Source organism: Xenopus laevis, chromosome 1L (genome assembly GCF_017654675.1).
Source record: "Xenopus laevis strain J_2021 chromosome 1L, Xenopus_laevis_v10.1, whole genome shotgun sequence".
In the NCBI taxonomy this organism is placed as follows: Eukaryota; Metazoa; Chordata; class Amphibia; order Anura; family Pipidae; genus Xenopus; species Xenopus laevis.
The window spans coordinates 139,601,991-139,622,403 of NC_054371.1; the positions used below are offsets into that span (position 1 = coordinate 139,601,991).

Genomic DNA, 20,413 nt, shown 5'->3' on the forward strand with positions numbered 1-20,413 from the left:
AAGATCCCCAGGTCCCAAGCATTCTCCATAGCTGGTCCCATAACTGTACATAAATGGAGCAGTCCTTATTGTTTGCCTCTGTAGATGCAGTTCCCATGGGCAGCAGTAATAATGTTGCTCACCATAGGGATGATTTTACATTGCGGTAGGGAAAAAAACACTACAAAAACTGGTAACTCCTAAGGTAATGTGTAAATACAAATATAGCAGGTATATTTTGAGCATGCAGTAATTACAACCCGCTACTTTGGCAGTATATGATTTCCCTTTAAGTAACCCTGGCACTCTTAAGTATGTGGAAAAAACTGTTTGACCATGGGCTGAGAGTTACTGTACTTCTGCTTTATTACAGCATGCATAAAAACTTCCCCTTCTGCTAAATGCACAATGAAGCAGTTTGTGTAGCTCAGTAATCTCCAGTGTCAGCTGTGTGGAGCAACACGTTTATAAAGTGCTCGGAACAGGAAGGGCTTGCACAAGGCATACACTCAAGCAGTAGCTCGTTATGCTGAAGTCTAATGCCAATGAAAATAATTATATGTCCAAATGATTTTACAGGAAAAAGCAAGCAATGTGGAAAAATGTATAAAGCTATTATACATGCATATTAAAGGGGTTATTCACCTTCCAAACACCTTTTTTCAGTTTATTTGTTTTCAGTACATCAGAAATAAAAACAACACATCCATGTTGGGACACAGGCTGTGCCCCCTTGTCCTCATTATGTACATTCATGTGACATCACACGCATGTGCATAATGAGTGAGCATGCATCTGACCAGACATGGTTGTCTACACCAGGAGCTCCCTCAGTGTTGGAGCCCTGTGTGGCTTAACAGGTTGAACACCTCAATACCTATCCTTTGTGACCAAATTTACCTGAATAACACTTAGAGGGTTATTTATCAAAGTCAGAATGCCAAAAACTTGAAAGATTCAAGTTTTTTAACTATAAAACCTGATTTTTTTTTTGTGGAAAAAAAAACCCCTTGAATTTTTTGGAATTTATTAAACCCAGAGGGTCAGAATTTTTTTCAGGATATAATCCAGTTTTTTCCCCGCACATTATTTTCAGATAAATGGATTATGGTGGCCATACACGGGCAGATAAAGCTGCCGATATCGGTCGTTTGGACCAATTTGACATCTTATCTGCCCGTGTATGGGGGCTTCCGATGGGTCTTCCCGATCGATATCTGGCCACGGTATCGATCGGGAAGGTTTGATTTTTATCCGACCGACCCGTCGGAGCCCCTTGGCGTATCGTAATTCGATCGTTCAGCCATACGGCTGAACGTTCGAATTACCCCCGATATAGCCATGCCGTTAGTGGCATATCGGGGAAAGATCCGCTCGTTTGGCGATGTCGCCAAACGAGCGAATCTTTGAGTCTATGGCCAGCATTATACAGTTGGGTCCATAAATATTTGGACAGACAACTTTTTTTTCTAATTTTGTTTATGCACATTACCACAATGAATTTTAAATGAAACAACTCAGATGCAGTTGAACTGCAGACTTTCAGCTTTAATTCAGTGGGTTGAATAAAAAGATTGCATAAAAATGTGAGGAACTAAAGCCTTTTTTTTAAAACAATCACTTCATTTCAGGGGCTCAAAAGTAATTGGACCAGGGGTTCAAAAGTAATTGGACAACTGATGCAAAGGCTATTTCATGGGCAGGTGTGGGCAATTCGTTTGTTATGTCTATCAATGAAACAGATAAAAGCCCTGGGGGGGATTTGAGGGGGGGGGGTGTTTGTATGTGGAAGAATTTGCTGTGAACAGACAACATACAGTTAAAGAAGCTCTCCATGCAGGTGAAACAAGCCATCCTTGAGCTGCAAAAACAGAAAAAAAAAACCATCGAGAAATTGCTACAATATTAGGAGTGGCAAAATCTACAGTTTGGTACTGAGAAAGAAAGAAAGCACAGGTGAACTCAGCAACGCAAAAAGACCTGGACGTCCATGGAAGACGGAAGTGGTGGATGATCGCAGGATCATTTCCATTGTGAAGAGAAACCCCTTCACAACAGCCAAACAAGTGAACAACACTCTCCAGGAGGTAGGCATATCGATATTAAAGTCTACCATAAAGAGAAGACTGCATGAAAGTAAATACAGAGGGTGCACTGCAAGGTGCAAGCCACTCATAAGCATCAAGAATATAAATTCTAGATTGGACTTTGCTAAAAAAAAAAAAAAAACATCTAAAAAAGCCAGCACAGTTCTGGAAAAACAATTTTTGGACAGATAAAATATAGATCAACCTTTACTAGAATGATGACAAGAAAAAAGTATGGAGAAGGCGTGGAACAGCTCATGATCCAAAGCATACCAAATCTCTATAAAACATGCCTGGGGCAGTGTGATGGCTTGGGTGTGCATGGCTGCCAGTGGCACTGGGACACTAGTGTTTATCCATGATGTGACACAGGTGTTCAGCTAAATGCAGTCAAATTGATTGGGAGGTGTTTCATAATGACCCAAAACATACAGCCAAACCAACCCAGGAGTTTATTAAAGCAAAGAAGTGGAATATTCTTGAATGGCCAAATCAGTCACCTGATATGAATCATCTGATCTGATCACTTGTTGAAGACTAAACTTCGGACAGAAAGGCCCACAAACAAACAGCAACTGAAAGTCGCTGCAGTAAAGGCCTGGCAGAGCATTAAAAAGGAGGAAACCCAGAATCTGGTGATGTCCATGAATTCAAGACTCAGGCTTTGCCAGCAAAGGAGTTTCAACCAAGTATTAGAAATGAACATTTTATTTTCAGTTTTTTAATTTTCCAATTACTTTTGAGCCCCTGAAATGAAGTGATTGTGTTAAAAAAAGGCTTTAGTTCCTCACATTTTTATGCAACCTTTTTGTTCAACCCACTGAATTAAAGCTGAAAAGTTCAACTGCATGTGAGTTGTTTTGTTTAAAATTCATTGTGGTAATGTACAGAACCAAAATTAGAAAAAAAAAGTTGTCTGTCCAAATATTTATGGACCTAACTATAATAAGGGGAAAAAAAATCAGTGCGGATTTGGTCAGACTATTTTACCAAAAATTTTCAGTTTGATAAATAATCCTCATACAATGTGATTGTGCGTTTCAACAGGGGCTTACTTGCTCTAACAGGCAGCGTGTTGGACAGCTGCAAGTGACTCTTTGTAAAAAAAAGAGGAGGCAGTGAGTTGGACAGCTGCAAGCGACTCTCTGGAAAAAAAAATACTTGGATAATATTCCTGGACAAATACTCCTGTAAAATTAAAATTAATAAATGATACATAATAAAATAAGTAAAACTAACCAGTATAGATATTGTAGCTGATGCCAGTTCTCTTCTAGCCAAGATTCCAATTCTCTAAATGCCTTGCATGCTTCTTAACAGGTTTGTTAATCAGCTAGCTTCTTACATTGCTTTATGAGTCAGAAACAGGAACACAGCGGATAGGTGACAGATTTACAAATAACATTAAAACCACTGGTAAAATAAATATTCTGTCATTCTAACCAGCATTTTTTTCAAGCAGTGATTACGTGATGTGCCAAAAATGTATATATATATATATATATATATATATATTACTGAAAGCAATCCTGATTTCAAAATAGTATCCTACATGGTAATTGTGCCGGTGTGCCTGTTCTGACCTGTCTCTACAGGTATTAGCTGGGGACAGCAAATATTTATCTTGAGAATATAAAAGCATGTGTGTGTGTGTGTCTGAGTTTGTGTGTGTGTAGCGCTATTTCTTGATTTTATGGAATATGTCCTAATTCTCATACAGTGGCTCTGCTATACCTTAGTTTGACCCAAAGCACTGACAAGTGCTGAAGTCTGAAGCCAGATAGAATGAGTCCCTATAACTAGCAGAGAGGAATAAGAATGGATTCTTAATGCAGATAATCTTCTTGTGGACCCAGCCTATATGCGAAAATGTAAGTGACAAGGGAATCATGAGTTCTGTTTCCAAAGAGATCTGTTGTGTGCACAGCCCAGTTTACTCTCAATGGCATGGCTGGTAATGGCTCACTGACTAGTGCACGGCTTGTGGCATGCTCCTGAGAATCTGTTGCATATATTGTTTTCACATATACTTTATATTGACAGTTCATGATCCTAAATTAACTGTTTTGTGTGATTTGGCTTGTAAAGTCAAGTGTTGGATTCCAATTTCTGGATTAACAGATTTCTCATGTAAAATATTTCATGAAATTAAAGCTCATCTGAAGGCTTTTTTTCTTGTTAGTAAGCTACCACTAAAGGACCAAGGTGAATCAAGCTTGTTCCAATTGTCAAGCCCAAACTGTTTCTGTTGTATGACAGGGCTGGATATTGACCCTAGCAATAGCTGCTTACCCCAGCCTTTGGTCTATATATCAGGTATACACCTTGATTACTACTTATATCATATCTGACCACCACTGCTTCTTAAGCTGGCCATAGACGCAACGATCCGATCGTACGAATCGTGGATTCGTACGATTTTCGGACCGTGTGTGGAGAGTCCCAACATTTTTCGTCCGGCAGAGATTGGTCATTTGGTCCATCGGACAGGTTAGAAAATTTCTGTCGCCTGCCGATAATATCTCTGCGTGTATTGCCGATCGTACGATTTTCAGTGGGTGACTGTCACTAGCTTTGTCAGACATAAATATCGTACGATTGCTGTCAGAGGTAGTACATTGGCTGATCTGAATGGTTAGTGGCGGGTCAGGGGATGGGAAAGTCCAATCGTACGTTGATTCTTACGATCAGATCTTTGCGTCTATGGCCAGCTTTAATCCTCTGTTGGTCGTCTGCTTGTCTGAAGTGAGTGGGGTTTTTGTGTTACAGTAGAACTTTGGGACCCTAAATGACCTTGTTTTAACATGGGCACTTGTAGAACATGCCAGACAATAACAAATCTGAAAATGCCATCTTACAAATACCAGACCAATTGTGACCATACATGGGCATAAAAAAGATAATGGGCCCTTGTTATGATTTTAATCTGGCATAAGATCAAGCTGATAGGTATGCAGCAGGTTAGTAAATCTTATTAAATGAGGACTGATGCCGTAGTTGGCCCAACTGCCAAACAATCAGATCTGACTTGGCCCAGTGCACTGGTATTTAAATCTGACAATGATCTGCTTGCCAAACAACCAGACCTTACCATCTAACCAAACTAAATACAAAACCAATAAATATTGAAGTAAATTGACAGGTGTTTTTAAAAACCAAGATTATGTAGTAGAATAGTAGAAAGGCAACCAACTATTGTGTATTGCTGATGCAATACACAATTGATTGTTGGTTTTCTAAAATTGTATCTAAAGTTTATTTTTTACACAATTAAAAAATGTGGCTGGCAAGCCTTACCAATTTTAAGAAACAACTCATAAAACAAAGCTTTCAGCAAACACTATCCTAATTACACAAATTTTTACCCAATTTTTGTTTCACTGGTGCTCTGTTCCCTTTTACTCTGCTCTCCTCAATTAAAGGAACAGAAACATCAAAAAAATGAAATTGTATATAGTATATAAAATATAATGCAGTGTTGCCCTGCACTAGTAAAACTACTGTGTTTGCTTCAGAAACACTACTATTGTTTATATAAATAAGGTGCTGTGTAGCCATGGGGGCTGCTATTCAAAGGAGGAAATGCTCAAGTTACACAGCAGATAAGCTCTTTATAACATAATGGTGTTATCTGTTATCCACTATTTAACCTGTGCCATATAACATTTTTTTCAATTTCCGCCATTGCTACTACAGCCTGTCGGCTGCCAATAATATCTCTGCATGTATTGCCGATCGTTCGATTTTCAGAGGGAGACTGTCACAAGCTTTGGTCGGACATAACATCGGCTGATCTGTTCTACTTTATTTGATCGGAATGGTTAGTGGCAGGTCGGGAAATGGGGAAGTCCGATTGTTTGATGATTCGTACGATTGGATCTTTGCGTCTATGGCCAGCTTAACTGTTTGTTGATACTACCTGAAAAATCCGATTGTTCGATGATTCGTACGATCGGATCTTTGCGTCTATGGCCAGCTTAACTGCTAGTTGATACTACCTGAAAAATCCAGTATAAATTGCTCAGCCAATAAGCTCCCTGTAAAAAGCAGCATGCAGTTCAGATGGTGCCCTGCTCTAGATATATCTGGTTTATAAAAAAAAAAAAACATATAAAACCTGTTTACACAGTTGACTTTTGGCTGAAAAGGAATAATAACAGCAGGCTCTGGTATATAAAGAACAGCCTTTTCTCTACTATTCAACTGTCAAAATGTATACACTATATTGAGTGGTAAAGAGATAATACAGTGTAATAATCTGTATGGCTCCGCACCAGTGTGTTTGTAAGAACTGAATCAGTTTTTTCTTCCTTTTATTAATATTTTTACTATTTTTTTTTTTTTCATTGATTTTCAATGAGCAATGAAGTATATGAATTGGACCTAATTAGGATGGTGTATGCTGAAGGCTTTGTTCTTTGAATTGTTTTTTAATGTGGTAGGCTGGTCAGCCACGTTTCTTAACAAATTGTATGAAACTAAACTTTAGATAAAATATTAGCTTTAGATACTTCATTATCTTTCTGCTCATGTAGAAAAAAGCTCTTGTGCTGCTATATCTTGCAATGGGAGACCTTTAAATGCATTCTAGGACAACCCCCAAGCCACTAAAAATTTGTCGCTAAAGCATATGAATCTGTTATTTACATTTTTTGTTTGCTTTATTATGAAAACATGTGAAATGATTAACATCCCTTGTGTGACATGTCTGCCTATTTGCGAAAACAAATTACTTGTACAAATCAATCATAAAAGGTCATTTACTATACAAACCTCTTAATCTTTATTTTGAAGATTAAATAAAAAAAGGTTTAGACCTCACTTATTTCTACTGTATGTTACACAAATATATTTTTTTGACAAAAATAAACATTGAAAATACAATTTAATGGCCATAAATGTTTAGCAAGTGGCATATAATGGGTTAAATAGGGCAACTGGAAGAGTGACTATGCAGTAAGTAGATAGACAGTGACATCTAGTGGCCACCCCATGTTCTGAGTGAAAATTATACAACCTTAATAAGTAAACATATGATTTATATGCAGCAGTACAGGCAGGATTTTTGTGAGTCAGAGTCAAGGGGCAGAGAGAGGGGAGAGCATCTACCAGTGTAAATGCAAAATGATTTAAAGGCAGAAGATGTTTTGGGAGGAAACACAAGTGCATATTTGAACTGGCTATAGCCAGGCTGGGAAAGGAATGCATGTTGCAGAAGGGGAGCTTTTCAGTGCTGCAGAGACTCAGAAAGTGACAAACTGATTATTCTGAAAGAAGCCAACACTCATTACAGCCTGCTATGTGGTGTTGTGTAAAGCTGTTGTCGCTCATAGAGGCACATTGCACTGTGTAGGGAATGGCTTCTGGTAACCACAAATAAAAAATGCAGGTTGCTGTGGACATGCAGTTAGGCATACACCCTACCAACACTGCTTATCAGACACTGTTGCATTGTTTTATATGGTTACAAAAGAAATATGAAGATACTGTCATTACAAAACTCTTGAAGGCATACCTGCCACCATTTGAAAACTGTAAAGAAAGACAAAGACCCTCAAAAAGCCACGCTTCTTTAACAAAAAACACAGGTTTTATTAGTGTATATGGTCTCAGTGTCTGCTGTCCTCATGCTACATCCATCACTTTTAAAACTCCACTCCTCCTTCTCATCTTGATATTCCCACTCCAGTACTTTTTTTTATTTATTTCCACTCTGCAGCTTATTCTTACCCTTTACCCATTTTCTCTCCTTCTACTTTCAAGATTGCTTAGTGCACATGTGAAAGAAGCGGGTACAGAGTTGACAATTAATTGGACCATTTCATGCTGTTCATTCATAGGCACTACACAAGCTCTCTCTCTCACCTAAGCAGGACAAAAACAGGGAAGCACGAGAAACGACAGGTGGTTATTTGTTCAGCTAACCATTCACTTAGAATAAGGGAAGGTCCAGAGTCCCACAAATGATCCCAATGTTTGGGACAAAATTTTAGACCTGGGATCCTGAGACAAGCCACCAATATCTTGACTGCCCCATGGAAATCAGGACAGATAAAAGGTATGCACTTAATAAACTGTTTGTAATCAGCAGAGGGATGAGGATCAAAGGATTTTTCCTTTCAAAACAGCTAATTAACAGCATAGTCTTGTTACATTAGGACCCTCTCACTCAGCACTTGCTTGAAGTATCTGGAGGAAAAGTATTGTTGCTCAACTGTTACTGTAGCTGTAGTATAAAGTATAAAATAAATGGGCGCCTGTGGTTTGTTTTTTTTTAAAGGTTTTTATTTTTTTAAGGGGAAAAGGGTTGAAAACAATAACACAAACTGAACATGGTTCATATCCAGGGTACATAACATATACATACATCTGCAAATTCTACTTTGTAGGGTTACAGCAAATACAGCTTAATTATTATAACCTTCATCAGTTCTAAAGATTGTCATGATTGGAACAGTGTATAGGTTATGTGTTACTAGCCAATGATATTAGTTCGGCATCTCTACCAGGTTGAAATATAACCATGGGTTCCATACCTTTTCAAACTTGGCTGGACACCCCAGGGCCATGTAGGTGAGTCTGAGAGATGGTAGGGTTTTGTTAATTAGGTTGACCCAGGCTTTAATTGTTGGGGTACTGTGTCCCATCCAACCCATCACAACCAATTTCTTAGCATAGCACAATGTAACCCTCATGAGTATTCGTGTCCTGTTCAGTGGGAACGGGTCCTCTATCCGTCCCAACAAACAGACCCCCTGGAGAGCACACATGTTGTAGGTCAAGGTGTTCCACTAAGTATAATGATACCTTTCTCCAAAATTTCTGTATTGGGGGGCATTGCCACGCTAGGTGCAAGAATGGTGCATGTGGTTTTTAACCATAAACTGAAAGTTTCTTTAACAGAAATTAAAGATAACAGATAATTACCTTTTACAATTATCAGAAAAAATAGAGCAAGTAATATATTGTCAGAAGGTTAGTACTCAATCACCCAGCCAGGTAGGAACAGATGGCATACCACGGAGCAGGATCTCCACCAGTGCAATCCTCTCATGAATAAGAAATTACTTATTTATACAGTCCATTTCCAGCTGTGGTCCCCACGCTATATGGATATGGTGGAGTACAGGATTGCTCTTGCCCACTAGCCCTGACTATCTTATACCTCTGGGATGAACTATCACATTTTCTAATCTTGGCTTCCTGTACCTCTTTGGACATCAGGAGGACACTGTGAATAAGGGATTGTAGAATGGCAGTATAGTAACTGATAGTAAACACACTAGCAGTGTCAGATAGACAGGATGAGCTAATAAGAGCAGTCAAGTGCTCCACAGATAAGGACGGTGGGAATATGTGTTGTTTGAGCCTCATTGTACTTGAAATTGGGAGGGCCTATTTTTGAAACTCTGTCAGTGAACTTGGTTCGCCTAACCCATACATGATTCAGCAGGAGATCCATGACAATACGGCTAGCTCACTAATTTACAGTATATATCCTCTTGTGGCCGTTCTATTACTAAGTTGTTGTCTATTGCACACCTCTTTCAACATAATTCCACGTTAGGTAAATCCCCAGGGGGCATGCACCCTCAAGACTGTTGGTACTAAGTAGTAAGGTCCCAGAATAGCAGGGCCAGGTCTAAGGGAAGGCAGGCGGGACACATGCCTCGTTTGCAGTGAGGAAAGGATTGACTGGCAGAACTGAGGAAACAAAGAGTTGGGTGTGGGACCATAGCGTCAATACTACTTGGCCTGGATCTGTTAGTGTACAAAATGCCTATAAGGCAACACAGATAACAGGTTACAAAGCAAATATAGATAGTAAAATATCATTTTACACAATTATGCATGGGGGTATCAATAAAGCTTACATCACTTTTGACAATTACCATGTCCCGTCTCATTATTAAGGGGGAGGTCAGGGTAATGTAATTAGAACGAACCGTGAAAGTTGCTTCCAGTAACCAAATCCTGGAGTTTTTCAAAACCATGAACCCAGGAAGAACAAAAATCAAAGATTGCATATGAGCAGTTTACAATCAAAATTAAAAATCAGAACCACCATAAAATACAGTGCCTTCTATAGTTCTCTGGGTCATAGGGTTCCCTTAAAAGGGAAAACCCATTTATGCAGTCATGTTTATGGTTATTTCCATTGGGGAGCATATCAATAAAATATTGCCCATTCTGTACAATATATTGAGTGGGTAATAATCCTACATGGCTCATGTTTGCCTGCTGGTACGTAGACATTTCCCATATCCGATCATTTAATTAGAGAGGAGGACACGGATTATACTAGAGGGGGCGACGTAGTGTATCCATGGGTCCCATATTTTTCGGTGATTTGTGTAGATTAATACAGTGACTGAGAATATTTTTTCATAGACCCTGGTCCAAAACCTTTGTACTTTGGGACATTGCCACCATATGTGGTACACTGTGCCCTCGTCTCTACAAGCTCTGAAGCATTAGGGATCATAGTAGTTTATTTATCAGCTGATCGCCATGTCAATCAGGGGAGATCCTGTCTGGTTTTCATTATTTGGAAAATATTGACCCTGCAGCCCTTCTGAAAACCAGGCTGCCTGGGTCAAATCTGGATAGGTGGCTAGTTGATGCAGTCCTCAATTCAATGGCTTGTAAACCTGCTGTTGCAATCTGATAGTTTAGGCCTTTTTTGTATCTAAATTGTGAAAAAACGACACCCTTCTTTGCACAAAAAACAGACAACCTCTGATGCCAGGCAGTTTATAAAGACAGCTGTTGTCTTAAATAGCCATTTGTCCCTAAAATATAATAAATATGGCCTGTGTGTGCCCAAAAACACTGAGGCCTTCTAATGCCAGTGTAAAAGAAGGGCCTAAAAACTTCTGGTGAATTTCACCAATTGTCACCCACTAGGATCCTAGTGTAAAAAAACCTAAAAACTCAGAGTACTTTTGGTCATCTCACCCATTGTTTTCTCTTAAAATAGCTCTTCCTCTGTCCTTACAGTATGAAAAATACGGCCATAGTTTTCACATAAATCACTGGAGCAGGACTCTATATTATGTAGTCAATGTCACCCATTTCCTTCTATTAAACTAGCCCATGTTTTCTCCCTACATTGTGTAAAATATGGCTCTAGTTTTCGGGATTCAATATTACTTTTGGTCAATTAACTTATCAGGTTCTGCTAAACCTTTTTTGGAAGTGGCTCTGACATCGGAAGCAGTTATTGTTGCAAACATGGAAAAATATGATTTTTTTTTTGTTCCCTTGGCACAAGATGAAACTCTGAGTAGAGACTTTTTTTTCTTTGTTAGCTGACAAAAGAAGAAACTGCTTTTAGTGAACGAAAGCCCGCCATGCCCTGCACAGACTTCCCGTTCATTCTATACTTCCGCCACTGAAGCGCTTCTCCCTTGCTCACATCACGCTACGTGCGTGCAACGTCACCGCGTTTATAAATTTATAATGTTACGTCGTAGTCTCGCGAGATGAGAAATGCACCGCCTGGATTAGCTGCCCTGTAGAAGCCGAGGAAGTGGACATTTTACTAGTAAATGGTAGTGCGGGCTGTATTAAGTAATAGCGGGGGTGTTTGGTGGAATGTTTAAGATGCTAAAGTGTGTATGCATGCAGGCAAATATGCATGAGTTTTCATCAGAAAGCTTGGGATTCGAATAGCATTTCTGGGAAATTTCCTGTTAACAAGATTGGTATCCAGTAATATTTTTGTAAGAAAAACAATAATAAAATCTACTACAGTGTACATAACAGAAATGTAGTCTCGTATAGTAGACCATACATATATCCTCATTACAAAGTTACATTTAAGAATGTCTTGAATAGCAACGAACTGGGCTGAATAGGCTTTTCCAATATAGTGCTGCTAGGTGAAACCAGTGTTACAAGTAGTTAGCAGCATGGGGAATGCTGACATAAAGCAAAGATGTTTTGTTGGAATTGTGCTCCAACGTCGTCAAGGAAAATTTCACCATCCTGGTTGGTAAAAATAACCAATGGCAATGCCAGCCAGTGTTGTACTTGGGCATAGTACTCGCTGCCTAGTTGCATCGCTTTCCTCTGATGGGATCTCCCATGCAACCGACAAGCGTGCACTTCCTTTGTGCCTGTGGGATGTTACAGAAATTCAAATTTATTATTCTATATACATTTATGATTGCTTTCAGTACCCCATTGTGGTTGTCAAATCCCCTGCCACTGCTGCTTATGACTATTAAAATAATGCAGCAGAAGGTTGCTTATTATAGGAGTGGTTCACCTTTAAAGGGATAAAGTCATGGGAAAATTTTTTTTTCAAAATGAATCAGTTAATAGTGCTGCTCCAGCAGAATTCTGCACTGAAATCCATTTCTCAAAACAGATTTTTTTTATATTCCATTTTGAAATCTGACATGGGGCTAGACATTTTGTCAATTTCCCAGCTGCCCCTGGTCATGTGACTTGTGCCTGCACTTTAGGAGAGAAATACTTTCTGGCAGGCTGCTGTTCTCAATGTAACTGAATGTGTCTCAGTGGGACATGGGTTTTTACTATTGAGTGCTGTTCTTAGGGTAAGGCCACACTAAGCGATAGTGCGGCGATTTGACTCGCGGCGACTTTTCGCCGTGACTTTTAATCCGCAATCGCTGGCGAAACTTTGGCGCTGGCGTCTATGGGGAATCGCGCAAAATTGCCAGCGTAAAAACACACGCGGCGATCTTTTTTTCTATTGTCGCTCGAAATCGCCTAGCGAGGCGATTTCGAGCGACAATAGAAAAAAGATCGCCGCGTGTGTTTTTACGCAGCGATTCCCCATAGACGCCAGCGCCAAAGTTTCGCCAGCGATTGCCGTTTAAAAGTCGCGGCGAAAAGTCGCGGCGAGTCAAATCGCCGCGCTATCGCTTAGTGTGGCCTTACCCTTAGATCTACCAGGCAGCTGTTATCTTGTGTTAGGGAGCTGTTATCTGGTTACCTTCCCATTGTTCTTTTGTTTGGCTGTTGGGGGGGAAAGGGGAGGGGGTTGATATCATTCCATCTTGCAGTACAGCAGTAAAGAGTGATTGAAGTTTATCAGAGCACAAGTCACATTACTTGGGGCAGCTGGGAAATTGACAATATGTCTAGCCCCATGTCAGATTTCAAAATTGAATATAAAAAAATCTGTTTGCTCTTTTGAGAAATGGATTTCAGTGCAGAATTCTGCTGGAGCAGCACTATTAACTGATTCATTTTGGAAAAAAAATGTTTCCCATGACAGTATCCCTTTAAGTTAACTGTTCGTATGTTACAGAATAGACATTTCTAAATCACTTTAAATTATTTAATTTTTTTTTATAGTTTTTTAATTATTTGAAATTTTCTTCTGATTCTTTCCAGCTTTCAAATGGGGGTCACTGACCCAATCTTAAAACAAATGCTCTGTAAGGGTACACATTTATTGTTATTGCTACTTATTATTAATTTTATTATTTTATTCAGTCCCTTTCCTATTTATGTTCCAGTCTCTTATTCAGATCAATGCATGGTTGCTAGGGTAATTTAAACCCTAGCAACCAGATTGCTAAAATAGCAAGCGGGAGAATACTGAATAAAAAGCTAAATAACTCAAAAATCATAAATAATAAAAAAAAGAAAACCAATTATTGTTTTAGAATATCACCCTTTATACATCATACTAAAAGTTAACTCAAAGGTGAACAACCCCTTTAACAGGCTAGTGAAGAAGCATGCAAGGCATTGTGGGAGTCTTGGCTGGAAGAGAACAAAAAGGATGCTGCTTTCAATAGCAATAGCATCATATATAGCTTTGATTGTTTAAAAAATGTAATGAATGTATATTGCAAAGTTGCTTAGAATTACATTTCCTTTCATTAGGCAGAATCTATGTCTGAATTTACATCCCCTTAATTTAACATGTCATGCCAAACCCAAAAGGTTAAATACCCAAAACAAACCAAGTAGTTATACAAATCAGCATAACGAAAAGTGTGGCTTTCATAAGGGTTTATCATTAGTAAGAGCCACTGGTTAGCTGTACAAAAAAAAAAACAACTTTATTACTGATACTGAAAATGTCTCTGCTGATGTCTGTCACTCCTGTCAAACTGAAATAAGGTGTCTGGATTGTTTTTAACTATCATATTTAACTACTTTATTATCCATGTGAAATTTAATGTTGGGCCACATCTAAGCCATGTAACACTATCATGTTGTCCGTCACTTTGCTAGTAATTTGGAAAATAGTGAAGTTAATTGAGTCTGAAAGTCATGTGAAGTGCATGTAGAACATTGAAAAGAACACTTAGTTATCATTTTTTTTCTTTGCAGTTTGCCTACATGGAGGATGAGGAGGACTGCCCAGAACTTGTTCCCATAACAGATATTACGCAAGATGAGAAAAAAATCCCTGTCACTATAATTACAGGTTATTTAGGTAAGATGTTCTTTATACATCTGTGTCCATTCTTTAATAAATTACTTAAATTACTAGGCAAAATTCTTTTGGCAAAATTCTGTGGTGAATTATATGTGCCTTCTTTTAGAAATAGCGCTCAAGAGTGTCCACTGCTCCATAATTTGCTGGGGAAACCTAGTTATTATTAAGGGGCAAAAATCGAAGATAGTGACTCCTTTTTAAAATCATCTGTATGTAATCTGGGAGACCTGACTCAGTAGGGGTGACACACAGTTTTTTCCCCAAAAAAGCCTTGGTATCAGCAGGGCAGCCTTCCAAAAAACATAATGATCCAAATACCTGAAATCTAGGAATAGATACCAAAAAAGTAGCAAAGTACAGTATTGAAAATTCTTCCCCATAATGATTTTGTTCATCAGTCTGGGGGAAAGTATTTTTCCTTTGCACTGCTCCCTTTGTGCTTAAAGAGCTGTTTTCTTCAGTACTGTGTTAATATTGTGCATTATGGCTGTAAAGTTCAACATTGTTTAAAAATAGTGTCCATCCTAGAATATTATCTTGGTTTATAAATGATCAGGCTTCTGTTCACTTTGGTTATAAAATCAGTTCTATTTTAGCCTATTATATTTAAATAATAGTTTGAGATCTTTATGGAAATGCATGTTCTAATGTTAATTTTTATACCTCTTATTTTAAAGGTGCAGGAAAAACTACGCTGTTGAACTACATTCTGACAGAACAGCACAACAAAAGAATTGCTGTCATAATCAACGAGTTTGGGGAAGGTAAAGAATGTTCTGATTTCAGAATTGTGAATGAAGTAGTCGATAACTGCATGTAACATTAGGTTAGCATAGACCATATAGTAACTAGCCCACTAAACACTGTTCACACATTTTGTATTAGTAGGCAAGAGTTTAACTGTCCCAGGCCCAAACACAGTGAATGCAATTGTCAAGCATGGCCTGTGCTAATATTAAAGCAAACATACAGTCATATGAAAAAGTTTGGGAACCCCTCTTAATTCTTTGGCGTTTTGTTTATCATTGGCTGAGCGTTAAAAGTAGCAACTTCCTTTTAATATATAACATGCCTTATTGAAACAGTATTATTTCATAAGTGACATAACGTTTATTGGATTAACAGAAAATATGCAATATGCATAATAAAATTAGACAGGTGCATAAATTTGGGCACCCCAACAGAGATATAACATCAATACTTAGTTGAGCCTCCTTTTGCAAATGTAACAGCTTCTAGACACCTCCTATAGCCATTGATGAGTGTCTGGATTCTGGATGGTAGTATTTTTTTACCATTTGTCCATACAAAATCTCCCCAGTTCAGTTAAATTTGATGGCTGCCAAGCATGACAGCCTGCTTCAAATCATCCCATAAATTTTCCATGATATTCAAGTGGGGGGACTGTGACGGCCATTCCAGAATATTGTACTTCTCCCTCTGCATAAATGCCTTTGTAGATTTCGAAGTGTGTTTAGGGCCATTGTCTTGTTGGAATATCCAACCCCTGCATTACTTCAACTTTGTGACCAATGCTTGAACATTATCCTGAAGAATTTGTTGATATTGGGTTGAATTCATCCGACCCTCGACTTTAACAAAGTCCTCAGTCCCTGAACTAGCCACACAGACCCACAGCATGATGGAACTTCCACCAAATTTGACAGTAGGTAGCAGGTGTTTTTCTTGGAATGCGGTGTTCTTCTTCCGCCATGCAAAGTGCTTTTTGTTATGACCCAATAACTCAGTTTTTGTCTCATCAATCCAAAGCACTTTGTTCCAAAATGACTGTGACTTGTCTAAATGTGCTTTTGCATACAACAAGCGACTCTGTTTGTGGCGATAGGGCTTCTTTCTCATCACTCTGCCATTCATATGTTCTTTGTGCAAATTGTGCTGAATTGTAGAATGGTGTACAGATACACCATCTGCAGCAAGATGTTCTTGCAGGTCTTTGGGTTGTCTGTAACCATTCTCACAATCCACAATCCTCAGCATATGCCGCTGTATTTTTCTTGGCCTGCCAGACCTGGGTTTTACAGCAACCGTGCATGTGGCCTTCCATTTCCTGATTACATTCCTTTCAGTTGATACTGACCATTTAAACCTCTGAGATAGCTTTTTGTAGCCTTCCCCTAAACCATGATACCGAACAGTCTTTGTTTTCAGATCTTTTGAGAGTTGCTTTGAGGATCCCATGCTGTCACTCTTCAGAGGAGAGTCAAACAAAAGCGCCACCTTAAATACCTTTTCTCATGATTGGACACACCTGCCTCTGAAGTTCAAGGCTTAACGAGCTAATCCAACCAATTTGGTGTTGCCAGTAATCAGTATTGAGCAGTTAAATGCATTTAAATTAGCAACATTTTAAGGATACCCAATTTTTTGCACAGCCAGTTTTTCACATTTGATTTCATTTCATGCAACTGAATACTGCTTCACTAAACATCTTTGTTCAGAAAACACCCCAGTAGGGGGCGTGGCCTAAGAGCGCATGTGAGCGCACGTACATCTCCCTGGCTCCTGACCCGGTGCCGATATTGTGCAGTTTCTAGCAGTCCCAGGGTTCTAAATTAAGCGGAGAAAGGGAGCGGAAGCCTCTGCAGACATGCCTAAGAAAAAAGACAAGCAGCAGCCACTGCGACTCACCGCATTCTATGGTTCTCAGCCGAAGACGCCAAACCAAGACGACTCCCAAGATGGCGCCCAGCCCTCCTCCTGCAGATCCTCTCCACAACACGACGCTGAACTGGAGCGGCAGACAGCTAAGTACAGAGATAGTACACAGCATATTACTGAGTCGCATTTGAAGGCGCTACTAGCGCAATTGAGAGAGGACATATGCTCAGATAAAAAACAGGCAGTGCAGGACATAAAGTCTGAGCTACATGAGATTGCTGCTCGCACTGACCACATTGAAGCTAAAATGGAGGAGTTAGTGGAGGCACATAATACCATGGCTGATACAGTGGAAGCGCAAGAGTCAATGATCTCTATGCTTCAAAGTAAATTGGCTGATGTAGAGGATCGTTCCAGAAGGAACAATATTAGGCTGCGGGGAATTTCTGAGGATGTTACGCAACAGCAGCTCTGTCAATATGCACAGGATCTAATACTTGCTTTGCTCCCAGAAACACCTGCTGACCATCTCCTCATTGATAGGATCCACAGGATCCCCAAGCCTAGAAATGCGCCAAGTGAGGCCCCCAGAGATACCATACTACGGATTCACTTCTTTCATATAAAGGAAAACTTGCTGCGCTATTCCAGGCAACACAAATCGTTCCCAGAGCCCTATGGGAAAGTACAAGCTTTTGCTGATTTCTCTGCGGCTACCATGGCTAAAAGGCGTGAATTAGCTGGCATAACGCAAATTCTTCGCCAACACGATATACCGTATAAATGGGGTTTCGCTACAAAGCTATTGGTTCATTGGCAGAATTCCACAAAAACAATTTTAACTGTGGACGAAGGGAAGCAGGCACTAGCGAAGTGGAACGTGCCACTTACAGCGCCACTCAAGTCGAGTCAACAACTTGGGAAGATGCATGTTGGTACTGATAAAGAAAAGGGGGACGGCCATGCAAACACTTGATTACCCATGCTTCATGGAACCACAACCCCAACCCTGGGTCGACCACTTTAGTATATGTTCCAGGCACCGGAACGGGAACAGTTGAGTTTTTACACCCTCGTTACTACCCCCCTACCACTTTCTCTCCCATTGCAGGACTGTCTGCCCGCTTCTGGGCATGTATGCAACAAGAGACCAGCCGCATGCGCTGGATGGACTGTACATAAGTTCTACATTGTATGTTTTCCTTTTTTGGTTTTCCTTTCTTCTTCTTCTTTTCTACCCTTTTCTACCTCTTCCTGGGAGACTGGCAATTATGTTGTTCTGGCATGTTGATATACTGCTAAGGGGTCAGCTAGCATGGACACAGAATAGCAATTCTATTAGTCAATATGGTACTTAAATGCATGTCTATTAATGCTAGGGGCCTGAACACCCCTCACAAACGTCTGTTGGCCCTTGCAGAATGCAAGAAGCATCAGGCGGATATTGTTTGGATTCAGGAAACGCATTTCTGTTTGAAAGATCAAATGTCTATTGGCAATAAATATTATAAAATGATAGCAGCGGCACCTTCGCAAACTAAAAAACGGGGTGTAGCTATTTTAGCTAGGACGACCCTTAATATTGCAAGTGTGCAACATTTAGCTGACCCCAATGGCAGGTGTTTAATTGTTGTATGCACTGTGAACCAACAGCAGTATACGCTAGTGAATCTTTATTCCCCCAACACAAACCAAAATTTGTTCCTGAAACAAGCTCTTGAGCAACTTCAGAATTATAAGCAGGGTACTGTTATCATTGGCGGAGACTTTAATAATGTTTTAGACCCCAACATGGATAGATCACCACCGGCAACTGCATTACCCCCACAATACTGTACAGAGGTGACCAAAAAATCCCTGACATTTACGAAATTGCTAGCTCAATATAACCTGTATGATGTCTGGAGAGTGCAAAATCCAACTTTGAAGGATTTTTCGTATTATTCGCCCCACCATAAGTCCTACACTAGAATAGACCTATTCTTGACCCAACCTCAAACTTTTAATGCAATCTCCCAATGTACAATTCGAAATACGACATGGACTGATCATTCCGTGGTCGCATTCACACTGCAGGAAAAATATCGGTTTACTACGCGACCCCCGTGGAGACTTAATAACGCTCTGTTAATGGATAAAGCTGTCAGTAACCAACTAACAAATAATCTAACTGAATTTTTCCTTCACAATGATAGCAAAGACACAGCTGACTTAACGCTTTGGTGTACACATAAGGCGGTGCTTAGAGGACAACTAATCAGTATAGCCTCCCATAAAGCAAAAGTAGCGAAAGCTCACCAGGAACAGTTACTTAAAAGTATACAGGATCTAGAGCAGAAAAAAAGGGCTTCCCCCACGCCTGACATTGTAACCCTCCTAAATAGACTTAAAGAAGAGGTTAACCTACTTATTCTTAGCAAGTGTCATAACCAACTTATCAAACTTAAAAGCATGCAATATGCCATGGGAAATAGAGCGACTGCCATTCTTAAAAGGCAACTTATAAAACAGCGAATGTATCATCGCATTGACAAGATTCAGACACCTGCCCAAGAGACTAAAATAAACCCCACTGACATAGCGGATGTGTTTGCCCAATTTTATAGCGACTTATACAATTTAAAAGATAGTTCCTCCACAGCGCAACCTTTAGCGGTTGATATCAAATTATTCTTACAACAACTAATTTTGCCACTCCTGCCCTCTTCTATGATCCCAGCTTTAATAGCCCCTCTCAGTAGGGAGGAGGTCCTACAGGAAATAAAAAATCTGCCACAAAACAAAGCCCCGGGCCCAGATGGCTTTACAAATAGATACTACAAGGCTTTCGCCAATGTCCTTGCCCCCTACCTGACTAGAGCTTTGAATGCTGCAGCGACTACTGGGCAGTTCCCCCAAGAAATGTTGCAGTCATATATATCAACTATATTGAAACCGGGGAAAGACAGTACCAAGTGTGCTAACTATCGTCCTATATCGTTGTTAAATAGTGATCTTAAAATCTGGCTTTGTTAAGGGTCGCCAGTTGCATGATAATACGAGGAGGCTCATTACCATGATCCATCAGGTACATAAATACAGAATCCCCTCAATCCTGTTAGCTTTAGACGCTGAGAAAGCGTTTGACCGAGTGAACTGGACTTACTTAAAATTAGTTTTAGAGGAGTTTGGCATTCCTAATTCCATTATCACGGCTATTTTAGCCCTTTATTCTAATCCAACGGCCCAGGTCAACATTCATGGATTCTTGTCTAGAGCCTTCCCCCTGTCGAACGGTACTAGACAAGGATGCCCGCTG

General features: G+C 39.7%; 1 protein-coding gene across 3 annotated transcripts in view; it reads left to right on the forward strand.

Moving 5' to 3' along the window:
- Positions 1–11,512: 11,512 nt before the first annotated feature.
- The window catches only part of cbwd2.L (COBW domain containing 1, gene 2 L homeolog), a 40,217-nt gene continuing 31,316 nt past the window's right edge, over positions 11,513–20,413 (forward strand). Inside the window, exons 1-3 of one of the 3 annotated variants that reach the window (XM_041581023.1) lie at positions 11,513–11,613; positions 14,388–14,493; positions 15,174–15,260. In XM_041581023.1, coding sequence (XP_041436957.1) covers positions 14,397–14,493; positions 15,174–15,260 — 184 coding nt within the window. In that variant the 5' untranslated portion in view covers positions 11,513–11,613; positions 14,388–14,396. 3 annotated transcript variants of the gene reach the window in all.